The sequence below is a fragment of the Typha angustifolia genome, chromosome 13 (assembly GCF_048772165.1).
Source record: "Typha angustifolia cultivar Huaian chromosome 13, ASM4877216v1, whole genome shotgun sequence".
In the NCBI taxonomy this organism is placed as follows: domain Eukaryota; kingdom Viridiplantae; phylum Streptophyta; class Magnoliopsida; order Poales; family Typhaceae; genus Typha; species Typha angustifolia.
In genome coordinates, this window is record NC_133251.1 from 1,709,449 (window position 1) to 1,737,178 (window position 27,730).

The 27,730-nt window shown below is 38.9% G+C and overlaps 4 protein-coding genes and 1 non-coding gene across 8 annotated transcripts; 2 read left to right on the forward strand and 3 right to left on the reverse strand.

Annotated features, from left to right (window-relative positions):
* Window positions 1–2,838: 2,838 nt before the first annotated feature.
* Window positions 2,839–7,409, reverse strand: LOC140774077 (hexosyltransferase GAUT11). The gene is made up of 2 exons (XM_073116925.1): window positions 6,868–7,409; window positions 2,839–4,608 (listed from the first exon to the last, which is right to left on the reverse strand). The coding sequence occupies exons 1-2, from the start codon at window positions 7,015–7,017 to the stop codon at window positions 3,184–3,186; spliced, it is 1,575 nt and encodes a 524-aa protein (XP_072973026.1). The 5' UTR covers window positions 7,018–7,409; the 3' UTR covers window positions 2,839–3,183.
* A 765-nt stretch (window positions 7,410–8,174) lies between these two features.
* On the forward strand, window positions 8,175–8,248 carry TRNAI-AAU (transfer RNA isoleucine (anticodon AAU)). Its single transcript has one exon. It is a non-coding gene; the product is annotated as a tRNA-Ile (tRNA).
* A 3,721-nt stretch (window positions 8,249–11,969) lies between these two features.
* LOC140773168 (COBRA-like protein 1) lies at window positions 11,970–14,589 on the reverse strand. 3 transcript variants are annotated; one of them, XM_073115592.1, is made up of 6 exons: window positions 14,345–14,589; window positions 13,982–14,061; window positions 13,274–13,730; window positions 12,941–13,100; window positions 12,577–12,854; window positions 11,970–12,478 (listed from the first exon to the last, which is right to left on the reverse strand). In XM_073115592.1, the coding sequence occupies exons 1-6, from the start codon at window positions 14,427–14,429 to the stop codon at window positions 12,186–12,188; spliced, it is 1,353 nt and encodes a 450-aa protein (XP_072971693.1). In that variant the 5' UTR covers window positions 14,430–14,589; the 3' UTR covers window positions 11,970–12,185. The 3 variants fall into 3 exon arrangements, with proteins under 3 accessions (XP_072971693.1, XP_072971695.1, XP_072971694.1); XM_073115594.1 differs by having other exon boundaries at window positions 13,896–14,002; window positions 14,345–14,545; XM_073115593.1 differs by having other exon boundaries at window positions 13,896–14,061; window positions 14,345–14,413.
* Window positions 14,590–14,799: 210 nt separating this feature from the next.
* LOC140773166 (small ribosomal subunit protein mL104 (rPPR9)) lies at window positions 14,800–16,472 on the forward strand. Its single transcript, XM_073115589.1, has one exon. The coding sequence runs from the start codon at window positions 14,838–14,840 to the stop codon at window positions 16,368–16,370; it is 1,533 nt and encodes a 510-aa protein (XP_072971690.1). The 5' UTR covers window positions 14,800–14,837; the 3' UTR covers window positions 16,371–16,472.
* Window positions 16,473–21,225: 4,753 nt separating this feature from the next.
* On the reverse strand, window positions 21,226–23,692 carry LOC140773167 (cytochrome P450 78A5-like). 2 transcript variants are annotated; one of them, XM_073115591.1, is made up of 3 exons: window positions 23,525–23,685; window positions 22,622–23,430; window positions 21,226–22,356 (listed from the first exon to the last, which is right to left on the reverse strand). In XM_073115591.1, exons 2-3 carry the CDS (start codon window positions 23,411–23,413, stop codon window positions 21,754–21,756), a joined length of 1,395 nt encoding a protein of 464 aa, XP_072971692.1. In that variant the 5' UTR covers window positions 23,414–23,430; window positions 23,525–23,685; the 3' UTR covers window positions 21,226–21,753. The 2 variants fall into 2 exon arrangements, with proteins under 2 accessions (XP_072971692.1, XP_072971691.1); XM_073115590.1 differs by having other exon boundaries at window positions 22,622–23,692.
* Window positions 23,693–27,730: the final 4,038 nt, after the last annotated feature.

Below are 27,730 nucleotides of genomic sequence, written 5' to 3' on the forward strand. Positions count from 1 at the left end.
CTACCAATTTAGCCTCCCTCCCATGGTCACCAGCAACTCTAAAATAGCATGTGGTGATCCAGGCTGTGTGCTTGCCATGCACCAGTCCACCCACCTCTATTGTACTCTACTTGTCTGTCTACTTGGAACCATCATAGATTTGGGGTGGTAATTAATTATTATATAGCTATAAAAAGCTTGCTGTTTGACAATCATATTTAGATACCTTAATTAGTCCCCGTCGACATGCTTGTTAAAATGACTGTCATGATCTTGGTTTTATCTAATTAGACTCCTTAATCATGAGTTTCTTAGTCATCTGGGGGTAATTAAGTGGGGTTGCAGTGGGGATCCCACATATTTGTTGTATTGCCAACCAAGTTGGAGGCGATCAAAGGGAGAAGGAAGTTATTGCTTCTCAGACTCACCAAGGAGGATGGATGATTAATTAACCCTTGGTCGTTTTCTTCCATCGTTACAAGTGTCGTTACCTTGAGAGATATTAAGATAATTAAAATGCCAATTGGCATATAATAAGCTTGGTATTTTGTCATTAGTAAGGGAGATAGTCTTAGGCTAGTCTTCGGTCAAAGTCAGATGCATGTGGGAATCCAATGTATCACATATTCACATGCCTCCTGTCCTTTGTGAATTCTTTCTTCGTTTCCACATGGGTCTAGTTATATCACTTAGACTAACATTTAGACTTGTGGATAGAAGGATACACAAAAGCAATTGATTATTTATTAATTAATTAATTATCTCTTGTTTAATAAAGTGTCAGATATTTTGGTGCTTAATGAGGCACAACACTAGTCTACAATTTAATACTTGGATTTGGAGCCCTAACTCTTAGGATCTATATATGAAAAGCATGATAGGAGAGTACTTTGATCACTTGTGTCCACAATTATCCCACTTTCTTATTGCATCCCTATCTTAGCACTATGTAGAAGTCTAATTAAGCAAGATCTTTGACCACTTATGACAAAAATATTGGCACACTAATAAAAATAATTGACAAATATTAGAAGAAAAAATATATATTTGCAACTGGGGCTATTTGTAGGAAAAGTTTCTTAGGTTTTAGTACCAGCAAGATTGGATTCTTTGAAACGGAATGCATTCATTTTTTATAACATATTTTTATAATAAAATACACATAATTTATATAAGATGCGCAATGGTCTATTTTTTCTATTTTGAACCGTAGAGGGCTTTTTCGTATAGAAGCCTCTGCTGGCAGACACAGAATATTTATTTATTATCTTAAAAGGATACATGAAATAAAACTTAGCAAACTAGCCGTATACATAAAAACTCTTATATTAATACTATGACATATTATACTATACTCTCACGGAGTCGCTAGTGATACACTAACGAAAGCTGGTGGCGGCGAAGGCGGAGACGGCAAGGGAACCGGTAGAGGTGGTAATGGCGGTAGTGGTGCTGGCGGTAGTGGCATCGGTGGTACTGGTGGTAGCGGTACCGGTGGTAATGGCGGCAAGGGGCCTGAGTGTGGCGGTGCTGGCACAGGGAGTACTGGTGGAAGAATCGATGGAGGTGGCTGCAATGGCGGCAGAAGGGGTGGCGATGGTAAGAGAGGAATTGGAGCCGGAAGGAAGAAATAAGGATGTTGTAGCTCTTGATTACATAACTTCAATGGCTTGAATGATAAGATCCCAAGAGAGAGAATTTTGATGCCGTTCTTTGTAGTCCTAAGTTGTAGCCTGTTAGACGTGCCACGACTAGAAGGTTCCATGCAAAAGGGTTCGTTAGTGCTGGCTAGCTTGACCGAGCAAGACTCTATCGATTTGATTCGGTCGCTTATGACTCGAAGCCTAAATACTCCCTTCTCCTTAGTCGTAGTTGTCTTTCGGAAGATTGGCTCTGACGATGCATCGAGGCACTCGATTCCCACTGAAAAGCTTAAACATTTAGAAAGAAATTGTACAGTATAATGCTATACGAGTGTATAAGAATAACTTACTAACCTGAGATATTGAAGTGATTAGCTTTGGAGAGTTCTTGGAAGCAGGTATCGCAGTGAACAGTTCCAACGAACAGAACTGCAGATGGGTTGTGCTTTGCATCATGTTGAACAGCAGAGGAGATGCAGAAGAAGTAACAAAGTAAAACAACCAGGAAGTTCATTATGTTCCTGCCTATGGATCAATTTAACATGCAAGTTTGCTCAGTATTTATACAACTATACTTGTTATGTTAAGAGCAGCAGTTAAACCGTAATTTGGACATCACTAAATTAAGTTACGAGGTTTAAGTTTGCAGAGGTAGAGTATGAAGGCATGCAGACAAAGGTTGCAGCCACGTCGTGGAAGATAGAATCACATGCATGTCTTATATTGACGCAGAGATGCCACGGCCTTTATGAGGTTTGTTTCAAGGAGAGGCACTGAATTGGAGGTAAAAATGTGAATTTGTTTCAATGATTAAAAAAATAAGATGTCAGTGGGATAGGAACAGGATATCTGTGGAGTTATCCACAGGTGGCCTGACTTTGTGTTATTCCTGGGATAAAGTTGAGAATGACGCATTACTTATCTTGGTTTGCTATGTCGGCAGAGAGGAGAGGGGGATCCGTGTTTGGATTTTGCCCAAGTACATGCTCACGGGTTGCAGTGCATTTCCCACCCAACAATCGTTGGGTTGGCATTTGTTGATTAGGTCCATCTGTTCCTTGGTGTCAGTGATGAAGATGAGAGAGCTTTAAATTTTGATAGCAAACAAGCACACCATGACAACGACCAAAGATACGATCAAATGTTAATTTCAAGGGGTATGTTCTCGATAGAATAAGGCATAGAAGTAAAATTTCTACACTGCAAACTGGGGAGCTGAAACAAAGTTTTAACATCTTGTTGCCAAATATTTGCTATAAGAAAAGCAAACAAAATTACACTGATAGTTTCTAGATTAATAAACATGCTAACCAAAACTTGAGGGGGGTCCAAATGTATGTAAAAAATCTGGCAAGGAACTTATTCCATCTTCTTCCATAATGAATCCTCCCCAAAGAATAGTAATAATAATGACATTTTGATGTCTTCTCATGTATATAGTCTACTTTTTGAAAGATATAAATAGGGGGAGAGCTGAAATGTAATAACTCTCAAGCTGAAGCTCCTTGCTTGACTCACAAAATGTGAGAGAATATCGACCAAGAATAGAGACCGCAACGATTCAATACATGATACACTCTTTAACATATGGATGTGAGAGGTTAACATAGTGCTCCCATATGTGCTTGTACCTGCTGATTGCCAACTTTTGCCATGGCTTCATATTCCCACTATAATGCACAACCGCCGCACTCTCGATCAACCTATCATCAATCTCGAAGTCGTGTCCTAGACCCAACACATGCCATCTGCGATCAAGTGGCTCCATCAGCCCATAAAATGCTAGAAGGCCAGCAGGAAGTGTTCCTGTCCTCCAAAGAGTCTGGTCAGCATTTTGATCCTGCCAGTAGTGATATTGTGCTGTCACATTGCCCTTCTTCCATGCTATTAGATCAAAAATGTTCATCCCAAATGCCCACCCGCAAGCTTGTGGATCAAATTTAGAGTTGATAAGTGGATTAGAGAAATTCAGATACTTATAGAACCGATGAAATGCCTCTAGGCAAGTCTCCACAGCTCCAATCACGTTACCATGCAATTCCACAGAAAATAGAGCCGTCAGGTCCTTCTGCACCACAACATCATCGTCAAGAAAGACCACCTTCTCCAAATGTGGGTGTATTTGCGGAATGTAGAAGCGCAAGTAGTTCAGAAGGGAAGCAAACTTTCCATTATGAAACTTTGTGTCCCTATCCTGAGTTTTTGTGGTCAATAGCTGCTTAACCAAAGGGGAATAAGAAGCATTCAACCAAGAGAATTCTTCTATACTCCGAACTTCAACAGCGCAGCCTTTGTAGTCATTGCTGAGGAACCAAGTTGTCATGGCCCGATAACTGATCTTGTTGGTGACCACATGAAACACAAGCTGTTGAGGGTGGTCTGCGTTGGAGACTGTGGAGTTCACAACAACAGAAGTTGCAAGCACATTATCAGAGAATATGCAAAAGTGGTATAAGTTATTGTCCACAAGTCGGGGGGAGTTCCTATTGTCATTTGAGAGTCTTTTAAGTGCTGGATTTGCAAACCACTCCTCTGTAAGCTTTATGTTTAAACAGTGGAGATTTTTGGACATGGCTTCGGCAGCCAATCTGCCAAACTCAGCACTCTGCACTATAGCTGCTTTTGCACGCTCTTCTAGAGAAAGTGCATGATTCTTCAGCGTTACAATTGTAGTGCTGATATCATAGTGGGAGTCTTGGGCTTTATATATTAGCTGTGCCAGTCGACTCACAATAGGATGGGCTTCTTCTAGCGTGATCACTTTCCCTCCAACAGCCGCTTTAGAGAGCAACCGTTGGCAATTCCTGATCTGTGAGCTAAGCTCCCATGCAAGCTGAAGGTTGTGCTGCTCTTTTGCAATGATTACATAAGCTTTTGCTAGTGTCATCTGATCAGCCAATTGCCTGGCAAAAGATGTGCTGCTTAATAGTTCTTGTGTGAAATTCAAACTCTCATGAGAGATCTCTGCACTTTCTGAAACCTTGTCCTGCAAAATGCTCAAAAGGTAGATGTGTGAGGAAGTATGAAAAGAAGTGCATATGGAAAGAATTTGAACTGATGTATTTCACAATTTTGTGGTATGAAAAGAAAAAAAAAAAATTGAGCAGGACTATTCTAAGCTATGTGGAGAGCAGCAGTTATAGTGTGTGTGTGTGAGAAGTAAATAGGTAATCCAGGTCAGGAACCACTAACATGCAAGACTTACTCTTGATCTCCTTTAGTAAAACAAACCTCTGGCTAGCTGACAAAACAGAGAGACATTTTACCACCAACCAAATGAATCAATAGAAGGATCTTGGAGGTCAGATAGGTTCATGATTAGACTACTGCATCTAAAAAGTTAATTAGACAATGGAGTCCACCAAGGCAAACATTCTATCCTCGTCTCTCAGATAATGGAAGAATGGAAGCACAAGTGCTTAGATCTGAATTTCACTTTCAATCTCCCAAGGACTCTGACTTTTCTTTCCAGATGATCTGTCTTCCAGTAACACAATTTACCACAAAATGTCACATATCACTTTTACTTTTTGTTGAGTCAACGGCAAAATGTCGCATTAAAACCAAACTGAGAAAATGGCTCATTTACTCAATATGTGATAGTATGACACCCTTAATTAAAATATTCAGAAAAGTTCTCATATTGATAGGCCAACATCTCTTCCTAGAGTTTAGTACTCAATTAATATTGGGAAAAGAACAGCAAGTAGGGTTATGTTAAACCATCAGTCAGGAAGAAAAAAAGTGCATACACAAATGGTTTATAAATGGCTGGGCAAGTTATCTTCCCTTCATTCTTCTATTCTATCATCACCTTGTCTCTCAATATTCTATATTAATTTATCATCATGAACTCTCAGAGTTCCATTCTGTCCACTAATTTGTCATCCTCTTTTTCCTCCAATGTCCTTTCTCCCTTCTCATCTTCTCATTTACATTTATGTTCTTTCAATCTCAAATAATCTCCATCCCTCCTACTCATCCAAATTATTCCACATCATGTTTATATTTCTGTTCTCTCATCTGCCCAATGTGATCATTTCACTCAAACTACTTTTCCATCTGTCACTTCTCTTGTATCTTCTCATACATGAGGAAAAAAGAATCTATTTCTTTCCAATGGATTAGCTAAAATGTTTGGCAATCAGAACCACTGCATTATGAAAAAAAAATCTTGCAAAATAAGAATTTTACAACTGCGTGTCTGGCTAAGTTGGATGTTTTCTTACAAGCTATTTATCCACTAGAAGTTACTCGTAAGAGCACTCTCACACTCAACTATCCTGCAACTTAAAATTGTCACCTTCAATATTTACCACTATTGGAATCCTTGAAAAGAATTGCTACTTTATCCAAGTGTGTATACCCTCTGATAGATATATCCTGCTGAGGTGAACTAACCATAAGTCTTCTATGACTAAGCACTCATTTTTAAAATAGAGACATGGAGAAAAGGACTACAATCTTCTGACCAGAAGGAATAAAATTTTAGGATAGAAGCAATGCAATGTCAAAATTTTGTTAGTTCACAAGTAATAAAATATTCTGACCTGAAGGAACTCTACAATATCATACAAAAACGAGGAAATTTGAACCCATACTTGGATAAGTATTCAATTGTATAACTAGGTCTGCTTATCAATAAGATGATGTACTCGCAGTTTGGCAGTACCAATCATTTCATCATATCATGATTTCTTTTCGGAGGAACTATCAATGTATAGTAAGTTCTAATAGAGTTGAATCTGAAGAAAGATTCCTCCCGATTTATTTCATCTACGTGAAATATGGATGTCATAACAGGTAAGGATGCAGATCCATCTTTTACTATGAATGGTTGCGAATAAACAAACCTGGAAGCGGTCAGCTTCTGTGACATTTCACCTAATTAACATGACTTGGACTCAAACTCCTCCAATGAATAATCTTCAACCAAGAATAAAAAGAAGAAAAAATCCAAAAAAAATTAATTGCCGTATGCTGACGACGCAATAAATTATCGCCACTAATACCATTCAACAACCAAATCTTGGCCTCTTAACATACCGAACTAACAGAAATCCTATCTAATTACCAAAAGATTCATCATTGAAAAGAAATGCAATCCAGGAAGCAAGCTCCCCTCCGATGAGTACACAAAGAGAAAATGGATTTTCTAATATAAATTTCGATGAGACAAAAATAACTACTGATCTGATCATTTACTAATCTAGATACAATAAAAATATCGACATATCCAACTCACCCGTGTCGGTGGATCGAATTGCTCCTGATGATGATGATGAACAACAAAGAGAACCAATCCAGCCAGCACAAAGATACCCAGAAGCAACCAGATCCAATCCGAAAGCCGCCTCCTTGCCGGGCGGCGGAACTCAGGCGCCCTCCGCCGCATTTCGTCGAACAACTTACGGCCCCTACAGCTCCCAGCAACCAAACCACGGCACGAGATTTAGATGCACTCAGCTCTCCCGGATCTCCAAGGCGCCTCCTTTCCCATCGATTCCGAATCGATACACCACCAAATCAAAAACCCATCTCGAAAACGACCTCCAGATTCAAAAAATGGCTTCTCCCGATCTCCTCCCCTCTCTTCCTCATAAAAAGAAGAAGAAAGCGGGAGATAATGGATCCCGAATAGAAGAGAAGCGCTCTTATTCTAAGATTTCGCAAAGAAATCCATACAAAAAGAAAACAAAAAAATCTCAGAATGGATCGGATTCGGCAACGAGGATCGCGATGAGATCTCTCTTCACTTCACCAGGATGATGTAATAAGACTCCTCTCTCCACTCCTACGCCTTTTTCTTTTGTCCGGAGTTAATTTGACTTTTGGAATTGAATCGATAAATCCTAGCCGTCCGATTTAAGTGACGTGATTCATTTGGTGGTCCTCCCGGTTGTTGCTTATACTTTCCTTTGGGGGGGGTGGTGGTGAGTGTGATTGGTTTTTGGTAATTAGTGTATAGTTTAGTTTCTACATGAAAGATGCATGAATTAATATTTTAAATATTATTTAATGTATATATATATATATATATATATATATATATCTATTAAACTAGGAAAAAATTGAAGAAAAAAATATAAATTCAGTTAATTTTAGTTACGAAATGGAATATTCTGGCTACAAATAAATGGAATATAAGATAATTCATTTTATTATGTTCGATTTGATTCGAGCCCTAATAGTAGATAAATATGATGAGGATTACATTTGCATGCTATATAATAATGGACCTGATCCCCAATTAAAATTAGACACTCTTGTTCAAGAATTACATAATTGTTAGGGTTAATAATGCCTTATTTGATGAGTTGATCACTATCATTACTTCTCTCAATTCTCAATTGGACTCCCCTTTGTCAAAGTAATTAATGATCAAGTGGATTGGGACATTGGGAGTATTTTCTTAGGATTGCCAATTCTTTGCAACTGGGGTTCACCTACCATTTATTTATTTATTTATTTATTATTATTATTATTATTATTTATTTATTATTAATTAATATTTTTATAGAATAATTTTACTTAATTCGTCCTTTATCAACAGGCCTATTAGCTCAGTTGGTTAGAGCGTCGTGCTAATAACGCGAAGGTCGCAGGTTCGAGACCTGCATGGGCCACATTGTTTTTTATATTTTGCTCCATTAAATTTTTGGCTCGATATTACATTATACTCTTCAACTATTATAAGATAAATATTATAATATTTTAAATAAAGAGTAAATCTTATCATTCTATAGTTGAGGAAGACAAAATGATATTGAATTAGGCGGACCGAAGTTCTTACTTTGTCTCTGTTTTATTTCCTAATCCGAACATTTAATATGTTTGTCATCACTGTCATATTTGCAAACAGTTGCTGTACTTTTTATATTTTGCTCCATTAAATTTTTGACTGGATATTACATTATACTCTTCAACTATTATAAGGATAATTATTATAATAATTTAAACAAAGAGTAAATCTTATGATTCTATAGTTGAGGGAGATAAATTGATATTGAATCAGGCGCACCGAAGTTGTTACTTCGTCTCTTCTTTATTTCCTAATCCGAACATTTAATATGTTTGTCATCACTGTCATATTTGCAAACAATTGCTATACTTTTTAGTTTTTTTCCCCTGTTCTATGAATTGCAGATGATCTTTATCATTTATGTTGACATCATAGTACTAGTGTATCCTTTTTTATCTTTACAACTGTTACATTTGGAGGTATTGTTCCATTATGTAGTTTGTGTTGTTTAGATATGTTGGAAGATTGTAATAAATTATCAAATCCTTGTTAGATATTCTGCACCTGATCATTTAGATACTCACATTGACATCTCTTCTTTTATTGGTTATAGTAAAGGGGAGTAGACATCCTGTGTGATAGCTATGCCTCTTATATTTGACAGTGTCCCTGTTAGCAAATGTTGACATGTGTGAAAAAATGAATCCTTTGGAAGAGAATACTGGAATAGGACAAGTGGAATGCCAAATTATATTGGAAACTATGTGAATGATTTTGGATAGTTTGAGTCAGTTTTCACCTAACAACCGAGAATTATAACGAAAACAGATGTAATGCTTCATCTGAAGCTTCAAACTTCATATTTTCCATGTTGACAAAGTCTACTGTTCTTTTATTAAGTCTTCATCTGCCAAGAGTGATTGAAGGGAAACATATGGATATTGTTATTACTACTATTTCATCTGAAATCTGATGTAGTTTCTTTTAGATGAGAACTTAGACAGGAAGGATGTTATAACAGCAGCATCTCAATTTTACAGGTCTCATCTGTTTCAGTAAATGATCGAACGACGACGAAGATAAGAATTTCCCTCTTCTTGGTTTCTGTAGTTTTTCCAGTTTCTCAATTTTCAGTTCTCCATATAGAATTTGCTTATCTAAATGGTGAAGATACTTCCAATTAATACTGATTTTTATCATTAACACAATTTGCTCATACCATCCAATGAATTGCATGTTTGAGAGACTACTTTCTACAGCTTGTAGACCAAATGAAACTGACCTTTGCCTTCCACATACCTTTCATGTTTGTTTGGATGCTGAGAAAGAATAGCAATGAATAGAAAAGAAAAACCTAAATGTTCAAAAGTTATCATTGGATATAGACTCGCTAACAACTCTTGCTCATTTTTAATACTACAGAATAAGTGTAAAGGTCAATATGGTTGTTAGACAATGAATTGTTAATTGCCTAACAACTCTGCCATGGAGTTTAGTATGTTAAAATTAGATTTATGCAGATGCTTTAGCTGATTCATAATGTCCTAGTATTGCATACAAATTATGTAGAATGAGCTTTTAACTCTGTATTAATTGCTGAAGTGGCAGTGAACTGGGATTCTTCAAGATTCCAGACTCATGGCAGGGGTACCAGAAGAGAATTGGAAGGTAAGATAGCAACACGACATGACTGGAGTTGTTTAAACTTTAAAGATTCCCTACTGAACAATAGGTGAGACATCAATGAGAGTGATTGATGCTTTCTTCTTATGAACTCATCATTTTCTTTGGCAGAGAATGTTGTCCTTTGTAACTTATCATTATAACACTCTCTTTCCCAACCACAAGGATAGAAAGAGAGCACGACGGTAGTTAATGGGCTATCAGCTGTATAAATGGTATTACTTTAAATGCTTAAGTTGATTGAGAGCTGCGGCTTTAAAATTCCAAACCTAACATTTATTATTTAATTTTTTACATTCTAACACTCCTCTTGCGTAACCGTAAAGGGAAGTAAAAGTTCATTCGTACTCTATACAATTTGAATCAGTGATGTTCTTTTTTATTTAAGTAGAATCTAGTTTAGTTGGATTCAATCTAAAGATCTGCTCTCTAAGATCTCTCATCAATGAATTTGCTGCTTTAAAGCCATTCCTCCTCTGAGCTCCTTGCATCTTAGACCCATCTGCAGCAATCTCAGCATTCCAGGTCAATGAAGCTGCCTAAGAACCTTATGCTACTCTGACCAAGGCCGGAATATACCTACGGGCCGGCCAACATTGTCACCGGCGATGTTCTTTACACCAGATGCTCGTAGGAGAACTCAAAGCACAAAGTAATTCTTGTATACATTTCAGATATATTAGAATGATTACTGAGTCATTTTCAAGATTTACAGGCTTTTGATATGTGATGGCAGCAGTAACTCTGTTGGGTTTCAGATGTTTTATGTAAAGAATTAATCACTGCCTTCTCCTATTTGCTAGTATTATTCTGATTATATTTGAATACAACTATATTAAATATGTAGTTAGTAAATGCTGGTTCTTTCTGTTTCCTGAAAATTTGCCATCTACTGAACATGATATAAACATTCTTGGCATCACATCAGGCAGAATTGAATCATTTGTTTGTATTATGCTATGGACAGTGACTACAGAACTGATCAAATAATATGTGATTGTGCAGTGACATGGACTGTGACCTGCACCTACTCACAGTCCCTCCTCATCATTCTACAACAGCATTATCACTCCTAGCCCCTCCTGCGCCTGTGGCTACCAGAACAAGAACTGTACCTCTTTCATTCTTCAATCTATCAACTTTATTCAAAGATCAAATGATGTAAACGAACTAATGGTATTACAGAAGTGAAATGGAGCTGCAGTGCACTGGCATGTAAAGATCAATAACAAGGGCTACAGGTGAGCCAGGATCAATATCGATTGTCGACTTCAATTATGTGGACCCTCGTTGCTCAGCACACCTAACCTCAACATCGTCACCGAGATTTCCAGCTTAGACTACAAGTCCCTAGTCCAGTACGGCTCTACAATAAGCAAGGCCTACTGCAATCCCTCTCTTAGCTGACACACTTCAAATAAGAACTTAGTTCCTACAATCACAGATGCCACAGGGATGTTTTATGGGGTGAAGTGCTACAACGATATGCTCATGGAGGGTGGCAATGTGTAGTCAGAGCTGCTGGTCTAGAAGGACAGGGACACATTCACATTCAAACAAGGATGGGCGTTCCTGCGGAGATCTAGTTTACCTCAATGGCTATTAGTGCATGCTACAAATGTCAGATTCAAATCCATACCTTCCTATCTCTACAGTCTACCCCAGTAAGAGCCCATGCCACACTACCTGCCATTTTTCAACACCTTTTCTGCCTCTAATGGTGTAAACAAGAAAATTGTTCTACTCCCAGTTACCAGTGTAGAAAGGGTAGACTATATTCTAGAGTACAAGTCTGGGCATCAATTGTTATTTGGATATGAAAGAAGTCAAGAACCTGAGTAACTACTAGAACAGATAACTCATCTTTATATGAAATTTTATAGTATCAAAACTTATACCATCTGCAACTCCTTAAAACCATATAAAGGACAAAGCATAATAATCTCTCCATTAAGAAGTTTGGAAGTGGTTATACAGTAGTATTATACATTACAGCAGATATAATTTGTTTGGGTTAAGCATGGCAAACCTGAATTGGCTTCATTAGCAGTTTATCTGATCTCACCTTGTACTCTCTTCAGCAATCAATGAGGATATCATTAGCAACTCAATTTTGTTGAAGAAGTCCATGTCCGTTACTAGACAAAAATTAGCAAGCATGTTAAGGCTGCCCAAAGGTTGATAAATGGAAGAAAGAAGAAGCCCCTCAGCTCAGGTGTAGCATTTGGTAGCCATGGATATGCATCTGGTGGAGGCATGACACAGTTATCACCATTGAAGTAGATGCGCCTTGGAAAGGCCCAACCCTTCTGGAAAGTGAAGGTAGATTGATCCTTCCGAAATAGAAGTTCTGATTGTACATTTCCATATGGTCCAGCTTCCATGAGTAAGTCATTATAGTATTTAATTCCCCATAACATTGCAGTATCATCTAAGGCCAAAAAAAAGAAGAAGAATAGAAGAAGAACAAGTTAAAAGGAATCAAAAGCAGTAAACAGTTTCAACAGTAAATATATGAGCATAACTCACTTATAAATCCATAAGGGTTTAATGGTTTGTAGTTGAAGCTAAAAATTGTAGTGACATTGTCAAAATTAGGGTGCTGGACAACCAAGTTCCACTGCGTGTAATTCATCCTGTAATTGAAATTTGTTATTGTGATCTTCACCCGCCAGTACTCTTTGTAGTTGAGTTTAACATGCCAATGCACTCTTATTGGGCACATATGAGATGTACACTGGACTAGAGGAGTGAAGCTGCTCTTGCCAGGGCCATTGATAGCTGAAGCTAAATAAGGTGAATCACCCCTGTCATAGTACAGTGGCCACAATCAATCACAAAACCAGACAGAAATCTATGTCATCAGAAAATCTTGAGAGATGAACAAACTCACTCCACACAACTTCCAGGTTGTGTTATATTATTCTGACAGCCGCACGTGCATGTTGGGCAGTTAACTATTGTGTCGTTATAGAAAGATGAAAGTGATACACAACATGTTGGAGTCCTTTGAGCAAGAAACTGGGAGTATGTGCATGTAACATTCCATGTCACTGCAACAGTAAAAAGAATTCCCCAGTGAAGCTGTAAAAAAATTTGTGAAGAGCTGCACAGCAATTAATTAGTGAAGAGCTGCACAGCAATTAATTAGTGAAGCTATCAAAAATGGTAAAGTCTCCTGATAATTAAGAAATTTGGAAAAGTCAGGAATATTTCTACGACATACTGAGGGATTGAGTTGTTCTCCTTCCATCCTGTGTAACAAATTTGCTAGGTTTCACATTCTTTGCAACTCCACACGTATATCCTGGTCCTGGAGCTTTGAGAGTGAAATTTTTGGGTGCACGGACAGTCTTGTTGGTAGTCCCTGCTTGACCCACACTAAGTTGGAATGAACTTGCCGCATTTGCTGGATCCTGAATCCATGAATTCATAACTCCCCCTTTGCAGCAGTTGGCAATCTGCATGTTGTAAGGAGTTCCAGGGAGCAGATCGACGATTGTGGGGTCCTTCTTACAGCAATGTGGGACATTCCCTTTAAATTTCGAGCAATCACCTTGTTCTGTAGTTTGTCCTCCTACCATGGACCAGATGACCTCCTTCTTCGCCCATGTCCATCCTAGAGTCCACCCCGGTGCTTGAATATGGCGATATTGTTGGTAATTGTACATAGTAACAACTGCCTGGAAAGGGTTCACAAGTCAGCTTAACTTCTAGCTTCCAAAGAAAGAAAAGAAAGTAAAACGATGCATTACTAGTATAAAAATAAGAAGAGAATAATAGAAGAACTTGTGGAGGCATGATGGTTGCTAGGATTATTAACATGCAAGAATTGTTCATAATGGTACCCCATGATTTCAAGCGAATAATCGCAGGTAGTGACATGTCCTTCTTCTTCCACTATCGACGTGATATAATGGAATGTGTTACTTACAACATAGCCATCGGGAGTCCACTGCATGATATCCCATTTGATTGTTATATTTCCATTTGGATCAAGTGAATCATAAGCTTCTGCAACCCAAAAAAAGGGGACATATTTCAAGTAAAACAGCTGCAACTCAAATCATCTTCTAGTGAACATCCTAAGCCCAAATCTTGATTAGGTTTAAATAATACTAAGATCACAAAAAAGAAAAAGAAAAAAGGGGCCATGATAATTGAGTGGTATTTCTTGTCAAAAAAGAGAAGAAAAAAGAATCTATTCAGAAATTCCTGTTAAAGCAAGACTTCAGAAGACCCAAAAGGTTAAAACTTTGAGGAGGAGGAACTCAAATAGAAAGACTTGGGCACTGACCTGTAACTGAAGATAGAGAAGAGAGGAGCAAGAATAGAGAAAGGGAAACTGGTAAAGGAGTGAACTTTAAGCTTGATCGGCTCATCCTGGAGAGGAAGGAGCTGTGCCCGGTAACCACTGCAGATTCCTGCGAAGGTCTCTGCAAAGAAGAAGGCAACTTTCCTCTTTCTTTGTGTGCTTATGCGCGCAAGAAGAGTATACTTAGTATAAGAGGAAGCTGTGGCTCTCGTAAATTTCCATTTGCTAAATCTTATATGACAAGTTTGTTTGTATGATCTATGAGTGTTGAAAAGGTGCCACGCACAAGTTAAAGAGACAAAAAAAGAAAAGACGACCTTTCTCCCTTTCACTAGACTAGTAGACTAGTTTAGTTAGTCATCGTGGGCCTCTTTATTGGGCTTACGTGATGGGTTTGGCCCATTTAAGTCCTTCTAGGGTTTTAGAGCCATCCCCTCTCCATTTCACATCTTTGTTCTTTCCAAACCCAAGAAAAATGTGGCGACGCCACACCCATCTCCGCCACCTCCTCCGCCTCCTCCCTTCTACTCCTCCTCCTCCGCCGCTCCAGCCGGTGCCGGTGCCGGTGCCGGTGCCGGTGCCAGTGCCGGCCCCGGCGTTACTCATCTTCCCACGCCTCCTCTCCAGCACCCCCACCAACACTTCCTCCTCCGCGTCGCCTTCTGATATCGCCCGCTCTATCTCTGACGACCTCATTAAGCTCTCCTCTGCTTCCTCTTCCTCTTCCTCCTTCTCCTCCCTCGCGTCCCACTTCTCCCTCCATTTCTCCGACGTCAACTTCACCACGGCGCTCCTCCGTGACGTCCTCATCCTTTCCCCCTCCTCCGGCCGCGCGGCTGTCGATCTCTTCCGCTACCTCGTCCACCAACGCGGCTTCCACCCCTCTGACGCCTCCCTCTCCCTCCTCGTCCACCACCTCGCCGCACGCCGCGACTTCAAGTCCGTGTCCTCCCTCCTCCTCTCTGACTTCCCCCGATTTGCTGGGCACCTCTCCTTCTCCGCGGCCCTCCTCCAGCTCTCCCGCGCCGGCCGCCCCTCCCAAGCGATTTCCTTCTTCTCCTCTATCCCCGCCGAACACCGCGGCCTCCCCGCGCTCTCTGCTCTCGTCGCCGCGCTCGCCGACAATGGATACCCTGGCCACGCCGAGCGCGCCGTGAAGCAATTCGCAGACGAAATATTCCCGAACGATGAGATCTGCACTACGCTTATCCGGGGTTGGTCCGCCGCGGGGAAGCTCGACGAAGCCCTCCGTCTTCTTGGTGAGGCTCGGCGCGGTGGCTTTGATCCGACCACCCCGGCGTATAATGCCATTCTTGATTGCGTCTGCCGGCTCTGCCGGAAGAAGGATCCTCTCCGGCTTCAGGCAGAAGCAGAAAGGTTCCTTCTTGATATGGAGACTGCCGGAATTCCCCGTGATGCGGAGACCTTTAGAGTTCTTATCACTAACTTATGCAAGATTCGGAAGACGGAGGACGCATTGAAGTTGTTTCGCAAAATGAGCGAATGGGGTTGCTCGCCGGATGCAGAGACTTACCTTGTGCTCATTAGAAGCTTGTATCAGGCTGCTAGAGTTTCTGAGGGGGACGAGATGATTGGGTGGATGAGGTCGGCAGGGTTCGGGGATAAACTTGATAGGAAGGCATATTATGGATTTGTAAAGATCTTGTGCGGCATTGAGCGGGTGGAGCATGCCATCAAGGTGTTTCGGATGATGAAGGGCTATGGGCATGCGCCGGGCGTCAAGACCTATGACTTGTTGATAGGGAAGTTAGCGACGCAGAATCAGGGAGATAGGGCGAATGCATTGTTCAAAGAGGCGGTGGCACGGGGCGTTCCAGCAAAGCAGACGGTGTACAAGGTGGAGCCGAGGTATGTCAAGGTGAAGAAGGAGAAGAAGGTGAAAAAGAGGCTTACTTTACCAGAGAAGATGGTGAAGAAGAGGAGAAGACTTAAGAAGCTCCGGTTGAGCTTTGTGAGGAAGTCGAGGTCTCTTCGAAGAGCTATTTAATTGCAAACTATGATGTTCGTATCATTTCATCTATATAACTCCCATTTCCTGTTCTTTACCTTTTGTTCTCTTGAATTATAAAAGTTTTGGATGTTATTACCATTGAGCTTGTCTGGGAACAATATTTCTGCTACCTAGATGATTCGTCATGGAAATAATAAGAATCAGCATCTGGCAAGTGGCAAGTTCGGCAAATTGAAGGTGTGCAGGTTTTTTTTAATTATTTTTGAGTTTTATATATTAATTAAATTCAATTGTCTTGTGTTTTCCTTTGCATGTAGTATTCCTTTTCATTCTTAGAAGTTCATCATCATTGAGGTTATTTTTTATTTATCAATTTTTATTGCATTTGAAAGGGTTGTTTAGCCATAAATGCCTGTGGGAACCTATCTTACATCATTCATTTACGGCCAATCCTTAGATATGCCTTATTTCACCCTGTCTTGCTTCCTTGCTCCTGTGATCTTTTTCTAGGATTTGCATTTGTAATTGGCTAATTCCATATCGTGTGTTTCATTTAATTAACTTTCTCAGCATGTTATGAAACTTATATGCTGAGACCTGTTTGGTTTGGGATTTGGTATTATCAGTGTTGCGATACAAATCCTAACTTGGAATAGAATTCTAAGAATTTTTTGATATACCCCATGGATTATAATGTCTGGGATTTGGTAAATTGTATATTCTTTTCTTTCAGAAGATTCAAAAACTTCCAATTTGCATTTCTAGCAGAAAAATGTATGCTTGGTATGGATTGTGAAAATACACATTTCAATCCTAGTAATTCCTGCTCGGAGCCTTAGTCTAACTGCTAGTTTAGCTCCTGTTGACACTTAGTATGTATCTTAATTTCATACACCAGGGGGCATCTTTCCGGTCTTCAGCAAAGATCATCTGAAATTGATGTCCTACTCTCTGATACTGTTAAGCCATGAACATTTTATGTAAGTCTTACACTTTCCTTCCTCAGTGATAATTGTTAGTACTTCAATGTCATCTGTCTTCTCCATTGGGAAGCACCGCATTTACATCCTTTGTTTCTATTTGCATTTCTCTCATTTGCTAAGTAAGAAGGCATCCAGTATTGTTGACTTCATGACGTAAGTATAGCTGGTTCTTATCAAGTTTTCTTGAATTCTCTCTTCTGTAGATTTATAAGGTAGCTTGGGATTTTGGTTCCGAAGGCTGGTTATGGATATGCATTATAAGATATTTTGGTCTGATAGGTCCTAGCCCTATTTACATGACTAAAATATTTTTTTTTGTTTTTTCTGTAATTGTTCATGGAAGATTATGCATCACTCAATAGTGAAGATTCTTCCACCACTCAAATTTAACTTATTTCTGTCATCACTGGTTGTCATTATTTTAGTTCAACTAGAAACAAGCTTTTAAACCTGCATTAGTAATCATGCTACAAGAGATTATCTGCTCCAAGTCACAATAGTATCACTTTTGTATCTACTAGTATTTTTGGTATCATACAAGGCTTTGAAAACTTAGTTTACTATTCGAAATATGATCAATGGTCCCTTCAAATCAATTTTTTTTTGGGGGGTTAAATCTTCTATTGCAATACCATCCAATGATTATACAGGTATAGTTTCCCAGTAATGGGCTTTTTACTAGTTTTGTCGCCTACTTTATTTTCTAGTATCTACCTTTTTCTTGATCTTGCATTTCTCTTTTGAAAAGAAAAGAGAATTTCTATCGATTGGCTGATTCAGGAACAATTCAAAGGCCAAAATCTTGTTGATTTTTTTGGTGGTTTTGTCAACTAATTATATTTGATAAGTATTTTCTGAAGTAGTTTTCGAATATATATACATATTCAGGCAAAAACAGAGTTTTCAAATGCTTTTTCAGATATTATTCTTCTTCAAATATGATTATTGTGAAGAACTTGCAACAAGCATACTACTTCAAAAACAAATTGTCTAACTGGGAACTTCTATACAATGATGCTTACTAGAATTAGGTGGTGCAACTATATTATTATTTTTCATGTTCCTTTTCATTGAGCTTGATGTTCACTAAAAGTGTATGTTTGCCTTCAAATTTGACATGTTTCCAGAATTGTATCCTTCCATCACTGATTATATTCGATAGAAAAAGATGAAGAAGGTAAAGAGAGATGGTCGTTTGTTGTTTTCCAGAGAACATTCTGTATTACTGCTCTGCCGTGATAAATTGTTTGGTGCTACAATCTGACATTGCAAGCAAATACGAACTAATTATTTGCTCTGAGGCAGGTTCATGTACTTTTCTTGATTAACTTCCTTGGATCAAATTAATGTGTGATGTAATAAAGTAATCTCCTATCTATATCTCCTGTGAATTTTGGGGTTTATTAGATGGCTCTCGTGACGCACAGAAATATACCACAGATACTGAGCAGAATAACGAGAACAGAGTTCACAGTTGATGCTTGATCTTATGAGAAAAATTAAGACTGTCAATGGAATCAAGAAAACAGAGTTCACATGTTGATTTTTTTCTTTCTTTCGTTTGAATTAATCCCCATATTTAATAACCAAACACTATTATTTCTTCAGTTCAAGAGGTGAGAGAAAACTCATTTCCTATAGTTTTGGGCTCGGCCCTCCATCCACAAGAGGATTTTATTCCCATGGATTTTAATTTTATTATGAATTGCTCGAGATTGATTATAAAATTAAAGCACACGGAATTGCTTGAGATTACTGAGTTTATGCTTCACATTCTAAACTATCCACGCTTTCTTTGGCACATTTTTAGCTCTAACCAATTCAGTCATCTCTTTCATACTTCAACCTAACATGTTGCCACACCAACTGCATGCCAGAGATTGATGCATACAATTCACATTGCCAGAATCAAAGGATTCTTAATGACTACAAGATGCTTGTAATCTGTACAACAAGCTCAGGGTATGTATCTTGCACACTGAAAAGTATTTCATAAGAACATAGTTTGTTCCACATGACACCAACACATTGCACTAGTATTTTAGTTAAAGAATTAGTTCATCATCTAACGAAAACTCGATCGAATCTTTGCGCAATGGATGGAGTAACAAGGGGATGAGATTGAGGATATGTATGATTAGCATAATTATGACATGGCTTGCAATTATATTAGGTTGCCACAAGTACCCACAGAATTGGTTCTTTTGCTCCTTTACAAGTGGATAAGAGTGCTTATGATGATGATGATGATGATGATGATGATGACGATGATGTGTTCATATGCTTTAATTAGAGGCATTCATTCATATCATGCATACTACTTTAGAGTTGGCAGGATCCTTTCGAGTTTCAAGCTTTAAGGAAAGATGAAATATGTTTAACCTTCAAAGCCTATTATTCTGCGCAGCAAAAGGCGAGCATTATTGTTTGATATATGTCATGCTTCACTCATGAGGATAAGATTTCCTAAGGTTGTTCATATGTTCATATCACTGAAGTGATAGCCTAAGTATCACAGGGTTAAGGTGCATAAATCCTCTCCCTAGTATACCTAATGTTACATGATTACTGCATTCAAATCATTGGCATCAAGATCTAAGTGTCCCTTATCAAGTGAATTATTAATTTAGAATGCAGAAGCTTCGGGGATATTAACACTCTTGTGTGCTGAATGATATCTTGATTCCACTAACACTTCTAGGATCAAGAACATGATCCTGTAGCATGCTTGCTTTAAACAGAATCTATTCTCCAAACAACAAGCACATAAACTATTAACTAAACTCACAAGTAACAATATATTTGCCACAAGAAATCTCTTGATCCAGATTTGCGCACCGAGCATCGCATCCAAGAGTGTAACGCCATCGCTATTGGGAGATTGCGACCCCTATGAGAAGCTTAACTTAATCTGATAGTGGCTAAAGAAGAATATGGACATAACTTTCAAGTGGTAGTCAAGAGAATTCAATCCCCCTCCTCTCCTGATCATGTATTACCCCACAGAAGGCATACATTCCCTATCTTTCTCACCATATGCAGTACTAGTCAACAAATGTAAGAGATTCCCTAAAGATCTTTCCTAGTCTTTTAATTTCACCCACATAACAGAATGTGTCTAATAGTGAAGTGAGAGCTTGGAGAATATCCAAGCACCATGTAGTTGTCCCTTGCTAGGGAAGGAAAGAGCATCAGCTTTCAATAGCTACAAATATTGTATCTGAGATTTGCATCGCAGAAAAGAGCACAACTCTGGAATCAAATCATTGGTTTTGGGTCCTTATTCTTAATCATTTGGTGGAGATTGTACTCTAAAGTGAGAAGGATATAGTTGAAGAGGAAACTTTTGGAGATAATGACCCACAAGCTATCTGCTAGAATCTGATTTTATCTTATATTGAAGAGCCACGCTTGTAAAACTAATGGAACTAAAAAGAAGGAGATGCATGAGCAATATACATAGATAATGCGAGGATTAAAAAAGGAGAATTGGATACTTATATGCATCCGAAAAGGGTGAAAAACCATTGGCCACCTTTTTTATGAGCATTAGCAAATCTCTCAACAAAATAATAGATTTATAGAAAGAGAGAGAGAGAGAGAGTAACATATCTTTATGCATGTGTTTGATTAAGGGGGTCCATAGGGAAGAAGATAAGGTGGATGGGGGCGATCTCAGTGATATCATGTAATCAATCTCATGTCATAGAAACATAAGTTGATATTGTATAACTGAAATTATCTAAAGATCTTTTCTTATTTGCATAAGCCAAGAAAAGAGTAGGATTTAATGGGACTTTGTAAGTTTTTTTGTTTTTTATGACTACCAACTCTCAAGAGAATTCCAGAAACAAAACATATATTTCTCACTTCTTTATATGTGTATCTTAGTCATTTCACAAATAGTTCTGAGTGTACAACTTTCTACTCTGCGAGACTCATCACCCAGTTCCACTTGAGAATCTAATGAGGGCACTAATCTTAAGATATTAATGTGTCTAATCACAGTGGTCAGTTGCTAAAGTGAAGCATAATAGTACACCAACATGCCCAACATCAAGTTTCCTCCAAAAGATAAGTACATAACAAGCATTCAACATTACCCTAGAAAAACAAAACAAAAAAAAAAAGATAAGATAAGATAAGACCTACCAACAGCTATGTATACATGATTAGTGATCCCCAACACAAAACAAAAACAAGGAGAAGATGATGTTCTACCTTTTCTACATATGTTAACATCACAAAGAAGACTAGTTAAACCTAAGCATAATTAACATGAAGCTAACTAACTACTAAGCTCCTAAACACAAACCCCCTCATGGAGATAAAACTGGCACAATATTTATCCCCCATGCACCAAAGTCTCCTACAAAGAGTCAGAAGCCATAACCTCCAAAAGAGTGTGTGTTAAAAGCAATCACCTTCTTGTGCATTTAGTAGCACCTTGGAAGAGCTTTGCACACCAAAGGGTTCTTCATTTCAAGAGACATCTTTAAGCATTCAGATAGATCAACACCATTGTCTGAAGAGACCCACTTGTAGCTCTGCAGCAACTCAGCTAGCCAAAGGTGGACTGTGGCCAATCCCATTGCCTTTCCAGGGCACACCCTCCGCCCCGAACCGAACGGCGCCAACCGGAGATCGGAGCCCAGGATGCTAATATCCTCCGCCGTGAACCGCTCCGGCCTAAATTCAGCCGGCTCGGACCAGATGGATTCGTCGTGAGTTATCGCCCACATGTTCACCATCGCCGTCGTCCCAGAAGGAATGAAGTGATCGCCGACATGGACGTCATGGACTGCGAGACGAGCCCATGAGAGGAGTGGACCTGGTGGGTGCATCCTGAGAGATTCTTTCACAATTGATTGAAGGTATGGAAGGTTAGCGATGTCGGAATCCGAGACGGGGCGGCGGCTGCCGACGACTGCGTCGATCTCAGCTTGCGCCTTCGACTGGATTTCTGGGTGTAGAACCATTCTTGCCATAATCCATTCCAATAGGATTGCTACAGTGTCAGTCCCTCTGAAGATCATTTCCTGGGAACATATAGGCCATGCAAAGAAATGAGCTTGCTTAAGGAAGACAAATAAATGACAAGAAAAGCAAGATATGTAGAAACAATAGCTATAGCTCCTAAAGAATTATTACAAGGCAACAAAATGAGGCAAAAGAACAAACAGAAGGCACCAAAAGGCTGCATGCAATGAGGCAAAAGGATTGCAACTGAATTGAGTAGAGCCCACAAAGCATATCAAAACAAAATTAAAAGAATAAAAGAAGTAATGAGACGAAGAGATCTACCCAAAGAACAGCCACCATATCAGCATCAGAGAGCTTCTCCTCCTTTTCCAAATCAAGCAACACATCTACGAAGTCTCCAACCCCATCCTTAACAACTCCATGCACGCCCCTCTTCCTATGCTCCTCTATAATCCTTCTCACAAAAACATTCACCCTTGCGACTAGCTTTCTGCAGCTCTTCCTCACCCCTTGCAGGTCCAACCACCCCAAAAGTGGAAAGTGGTCACTCCAATTAAACACACCGAGCAGCTCGTACCCTTCTCTAACAAGATTTTCCAATTCCAACCCTTCCCCGTTCCCAAAATCGAACCTTTTGCCGAAGACGCTCATCATAACGTTATTTAACGACCCAAAGTGCAGCACCCTCTTCACCTCAACTTCTCCGTTCCTCTCCATCAAAGCTTTGATATTTTCAACCATCTGGACTCCAATCTCTTGCCTATGCTTCTCAGAAGCAGCAATTCTCCTAGGGCTAAACAAGTGGGTAGCCGAGATTCTCCGTAAATTCCTCCAATACTCACCGAAGGGAGCAAAACCCATTGCCCGATGGAAGAGGAGCTCGTAGGCCGACTCCTTGATTGGGCGGTCGGCGAAGGCCGAGCTATTAAGGATCTCCTTCGCCGTGTCAGGGTGGCTTGACACGATGAAACGAGTGAACCCGACCGAGAAAGCCATCAAACGAATTGCTTTCAGAGACTTAGCCATATCAGCGAGAGCTCGGTGGCCGGCGGTGCCTGAGAGGGCGAAGACCATACCCACGGGTCCAGGGATTGAGTTCTGGGCTTTGGACATGGCCCAAGCAAACCCACCTGGGTAAAGGCATAAAAAAGACAACAAGAGGACAGTTAACGCTAGGATCGGGGAAAGGATGGTGTTCGGAAGGAAGAAGGTGGAGTCCATTACAGAGGAAGCCATTGAAGGAGAAACGAAGAGAGGAGACGAAAGAGGAGGTCTGGCGAGATTCTGGCGATGTGGGTCTTCGAGAGGAGAGTAGTTTCTACCAAGAGGAAGTTGAAAAGGAGAGATCTTGATGAGCTAGAGAGCGAGGTGAGGGGAGAAGGCGAGGGAAGAAGGCGTGAAACGAAGCGGTTAAATAGGAGACGTTTGAAGGCGACTCCAATGGGGAGGAGGTTTCAAAATTTTAACCCGTGCTTTTTAACCGTGGTCAGTTAAAGGCTTTTTATTCTGCCAACTTTAACCTTTCATATATCTACCTCATGATTAATCCCTGCTTTTAACCCCTACCACACTCATAGCCTCCATAATAAATAGTACCCCATTTATCCACCTTTTTCTCTTGCGTTATATCATGTATATTTAATAAAAATATTATTTTATTAAAAAAAAAAAAGAAAATTGGGTTAACACAGGGGTAGCGGAGTACACGTGTCTGTACGGGGGAGGCCGCCGCAGATACGGCACGTACGAGCCGCAGTGCGGCGGACCCCCCGATGCTACCCGTCGTCGGGTCTCATCTGTCCGTGGGCAGCCCCACCTACGGCGCCGTCCTCGCGCACACCCTTCGAGGCATAACGGTACGAACCCTTGTGCCCGGGCCTCACGGCCGCACGCACTGCTCTCATGCCGTCACCGTCGCCGTTAAACTTAGAGACAGAGACAGAGAGATGTATGTATACGTAGGAATGTATGTATGTAATGTTTAATGGTGTGGTCCTTTTTATATTAATTAAGGTAGAGAAGAGAGTTAAGAAGTGAGTAAATGGAAGGAAGAGGGGAAGTATATTGGAACGTACTCCCCCCCTCTCCCTACTTTGCTCGAGGGTGGTGCGCACTACAAAGAGATAGAGACGAGACGGCAAAGGACAATAATTGCTCTGCTCCTCCCTCGCTTTTCTGCATGTCTAGATCCTTGTAACATATATATTTCAGGCCAATTACGCTCGACCTACTCTGCTTTAGCCCCAGTTTGTAACCATTAAAATCAAATCGGATTTAACCGCTTACCGATTCCCGTTATACGTCGTTAATGTTGTGAGGCAACGAAACAGGGCTTGGCTTGTCTTTTTCTTTCGTTCTTTGCCAAGAAGCTCGCTCATGGCAAGGACGAACAACTCACAGAGAGTGAACATGGCTTCTGTCTGCTGCTGCTTCTTTCTCCTCATTGTTCACGGGCTTTATTTAACCATTGAGACGATAGCAGTCCTTCAATTTCTCTTTCTCTGTGTCTCTTTTCCCTCCATTGAGTAGTTGCCAGTTTGACTCGTAAATGATTTGATTGAACATTGCGTGACCTTTCACCTCATCCATAAATCTGGGAAGACACAGGAGATCACCACTGTCCTTTTGTCTGTTGTCGACTCCAAAAATCTTGCGCAGAAATCAGTGGTCTTTGTCCATGGACCCATCTCATCTCTATACTCTATACACCTTCTTTTATATCATTCTGATATCTTTAATGTACATTAAGATGAATTTAACGCCGCGTCTTTGAAAGGTAGACATCCTTCAGTAGGCAGTAAGTCCTCAATTAATTGAAGTTCTTAAAAAGAATGATTTTGTACAATGAGAGGGATACCAATATCATCCCCTTATATGGAGAGGTAAAAGGAACCAATTCTTGTATTTGAGTCCAAACTATATAGAAAGAGAGATGTTTTGTTGATGTTCATACGGAGTTGGGTTGGGCTTGTCAGAATTGGGTTGGGCCAAATACTTTTGGTGGATCCACTTAACATTGAGATCCAAAACAAGATTACAGGGACTTTAACACCAAAATAATTTAGGAGCGATGGACATTTCATAATTGGCTTTTTTCTGTAGATGTTTCTTGATATTCTATAATCTATCTCTCTCTTGGCAATAAAAATAAGTAAGATAATAATAGTAGTAGTAATACCAAACAACTATACTAGAGCTAATAAGTACCTAAGCAAGTTTTAAAATTAACTTTAACCCTAAACTATTATTTTGTAGAGAATTATTTGATGGTTTGTCTTAACGGTTTTAGCTCGCTTAATGATTTAACGACATGGTTGGCATGGAAGAGCAGCTCGACAGTGCGATAATTCGGAACAATATCTCAACAACGTTTAGTTCAACAACTCGGACAACTTAAATTCTAGACTACGTGGCTTAGTATATTAATTATATTTTAGTAAGGTCTAAATATCTCTGTATCTAAAAGAGATTTATCTACCTCTAGGCTCTTAAATAAAATAATAATAATAATATATAAAAATTAAATACGTGCCAATCATGGGACCTCAATATTCTTGGTCGTTAGGAGTCACATACTGATGATTAATTTTGAGAGTTCCCTACCACTACTGTAGTGCTGCTGCTACATACTCTTCTTTAATCGAACACAAGACATCCTGAGCAAATATCTATCATAGAAACCAGTTTTCCTTGCATTTATAGGTAGTATGTCAATATTACTCCAGGTTGGTCTCTTCCCTACCTTTTGAAAGAGAATTTGAATAATATTGGAATCACAACATAAGGAGATCCATATATTCTTTTTATTTTATTTTTATATGTTAGTTTATATGATGAGGCCATAGGCAAACTAGATTAAAAAAAAAAGTGTTTATTTTTTCAAAATATATGTATAGATTAATTTTAAGAATAAATCACAACATATTAGATTAAGAACATATAGTATAAAATTTACTTAATATTAACCCCAACGTTCACAGGCACCGCAAACTCATAATTTATATTATCGGTTGCTAAAACTTAGCTGCTAGGCTACAGTAATCTATTTATCTTTAATGAGAATCTTCATTGCTTATGAATAGTTAATGGATTATGCTATGCATCAAATAGAGATTTGTAGCATTTATCACAACTAATATTTTTACCTTGAAAATAATATACACATAGATATAAGTTTGTGTTAGTTGAATGGTCACTACTAAGCTTTACAAAAAGGTTAATTTGAATGTGGCAAATGGCAGATAGTGTAAGTATGATTTATTAATTTTACTAAGACTTGTCACTGTTACTTGCTTGAACTGCTCCAAAGTTTTTATCTGTTGATTAATATTGCCAACAGTTTTTAGCACTCTAATAAGTGCATATAATTAACATAAGTCAATTATTACAAATTAAAAAAATAAATATAGTTAAATTATGAAAGCCTCCTCTTATTAGTTTTTTTTAATTTAGAATAACATTATTGACCCCCTGAAAACAAAATTGATTTATTATAATAGAAATAATAATCCATGACCCATCTTAATTTCTTAACTTGCTCTCTATATTTACCCAATCTTAAAAAAAAAACCATCCTTGCATCATGACCCATCTCACTCAATTATTTAAACCCTAGTTTTGAATCTCTAATAACTATTTAAGCAACTATAATATTTCACAAGATTAACACATTTTATTCATTGACTTTGACTTTAACTTTTTATTATCTGGATTTTTATTCTCAATATAAATTCTAAGATCACTTCTGGTTTTAAGAAAACCACTCAATTATTGAGTTATTTTACAAAATTAAATAAATTATTGAGTTAGTGACAACTGACAAACTCATGCATAACAATAATTATAGGTACTTATATTTGCATTGATTGATAGGGCTATTTCTTTTTGGTATAGTAGACTTCTCCTACCAACCTCAATTATATTTATCATGTTCTACTACTCTTTTATATTTTTATCAAACTAAGTTATATTAAACTACTAATAATTTTTATCTATAATAATTATTTAGGGTATTACTTTTCTAAAATTGATTGCTAGTAGTCTACTATTTTTTATTATTTATTACTCTTCGCGACGGATTCTCTGCAAGGCTCGATTCAGGAATTTACTGCTTTGTAACACTTGGCAGTATACAATTGGATCGTTTTGAGTTTAAAGGTTATAAAAGTTGTCAATTTGACCGCCGACAGAGAGAGAAAGTGGTATGTTAAGTCGCGGAGCAAGCCTCTGTTTATACGATTACCGTGTTCTTCTCACTTCAGGAAACACCGGATAAAATTTAGTGCTCCTATCTATATACCACGTGTAGGAAAGCAGGTGGGGTCCAGTATGTTTTGATTCTTCGCTGTTCGAACTTGACATCGGATCCTTGATAGGGGCGGCTAGCGTGAGCCGCCTCGAGATATCGTCTCCGAAATCTCGGATCAGTTT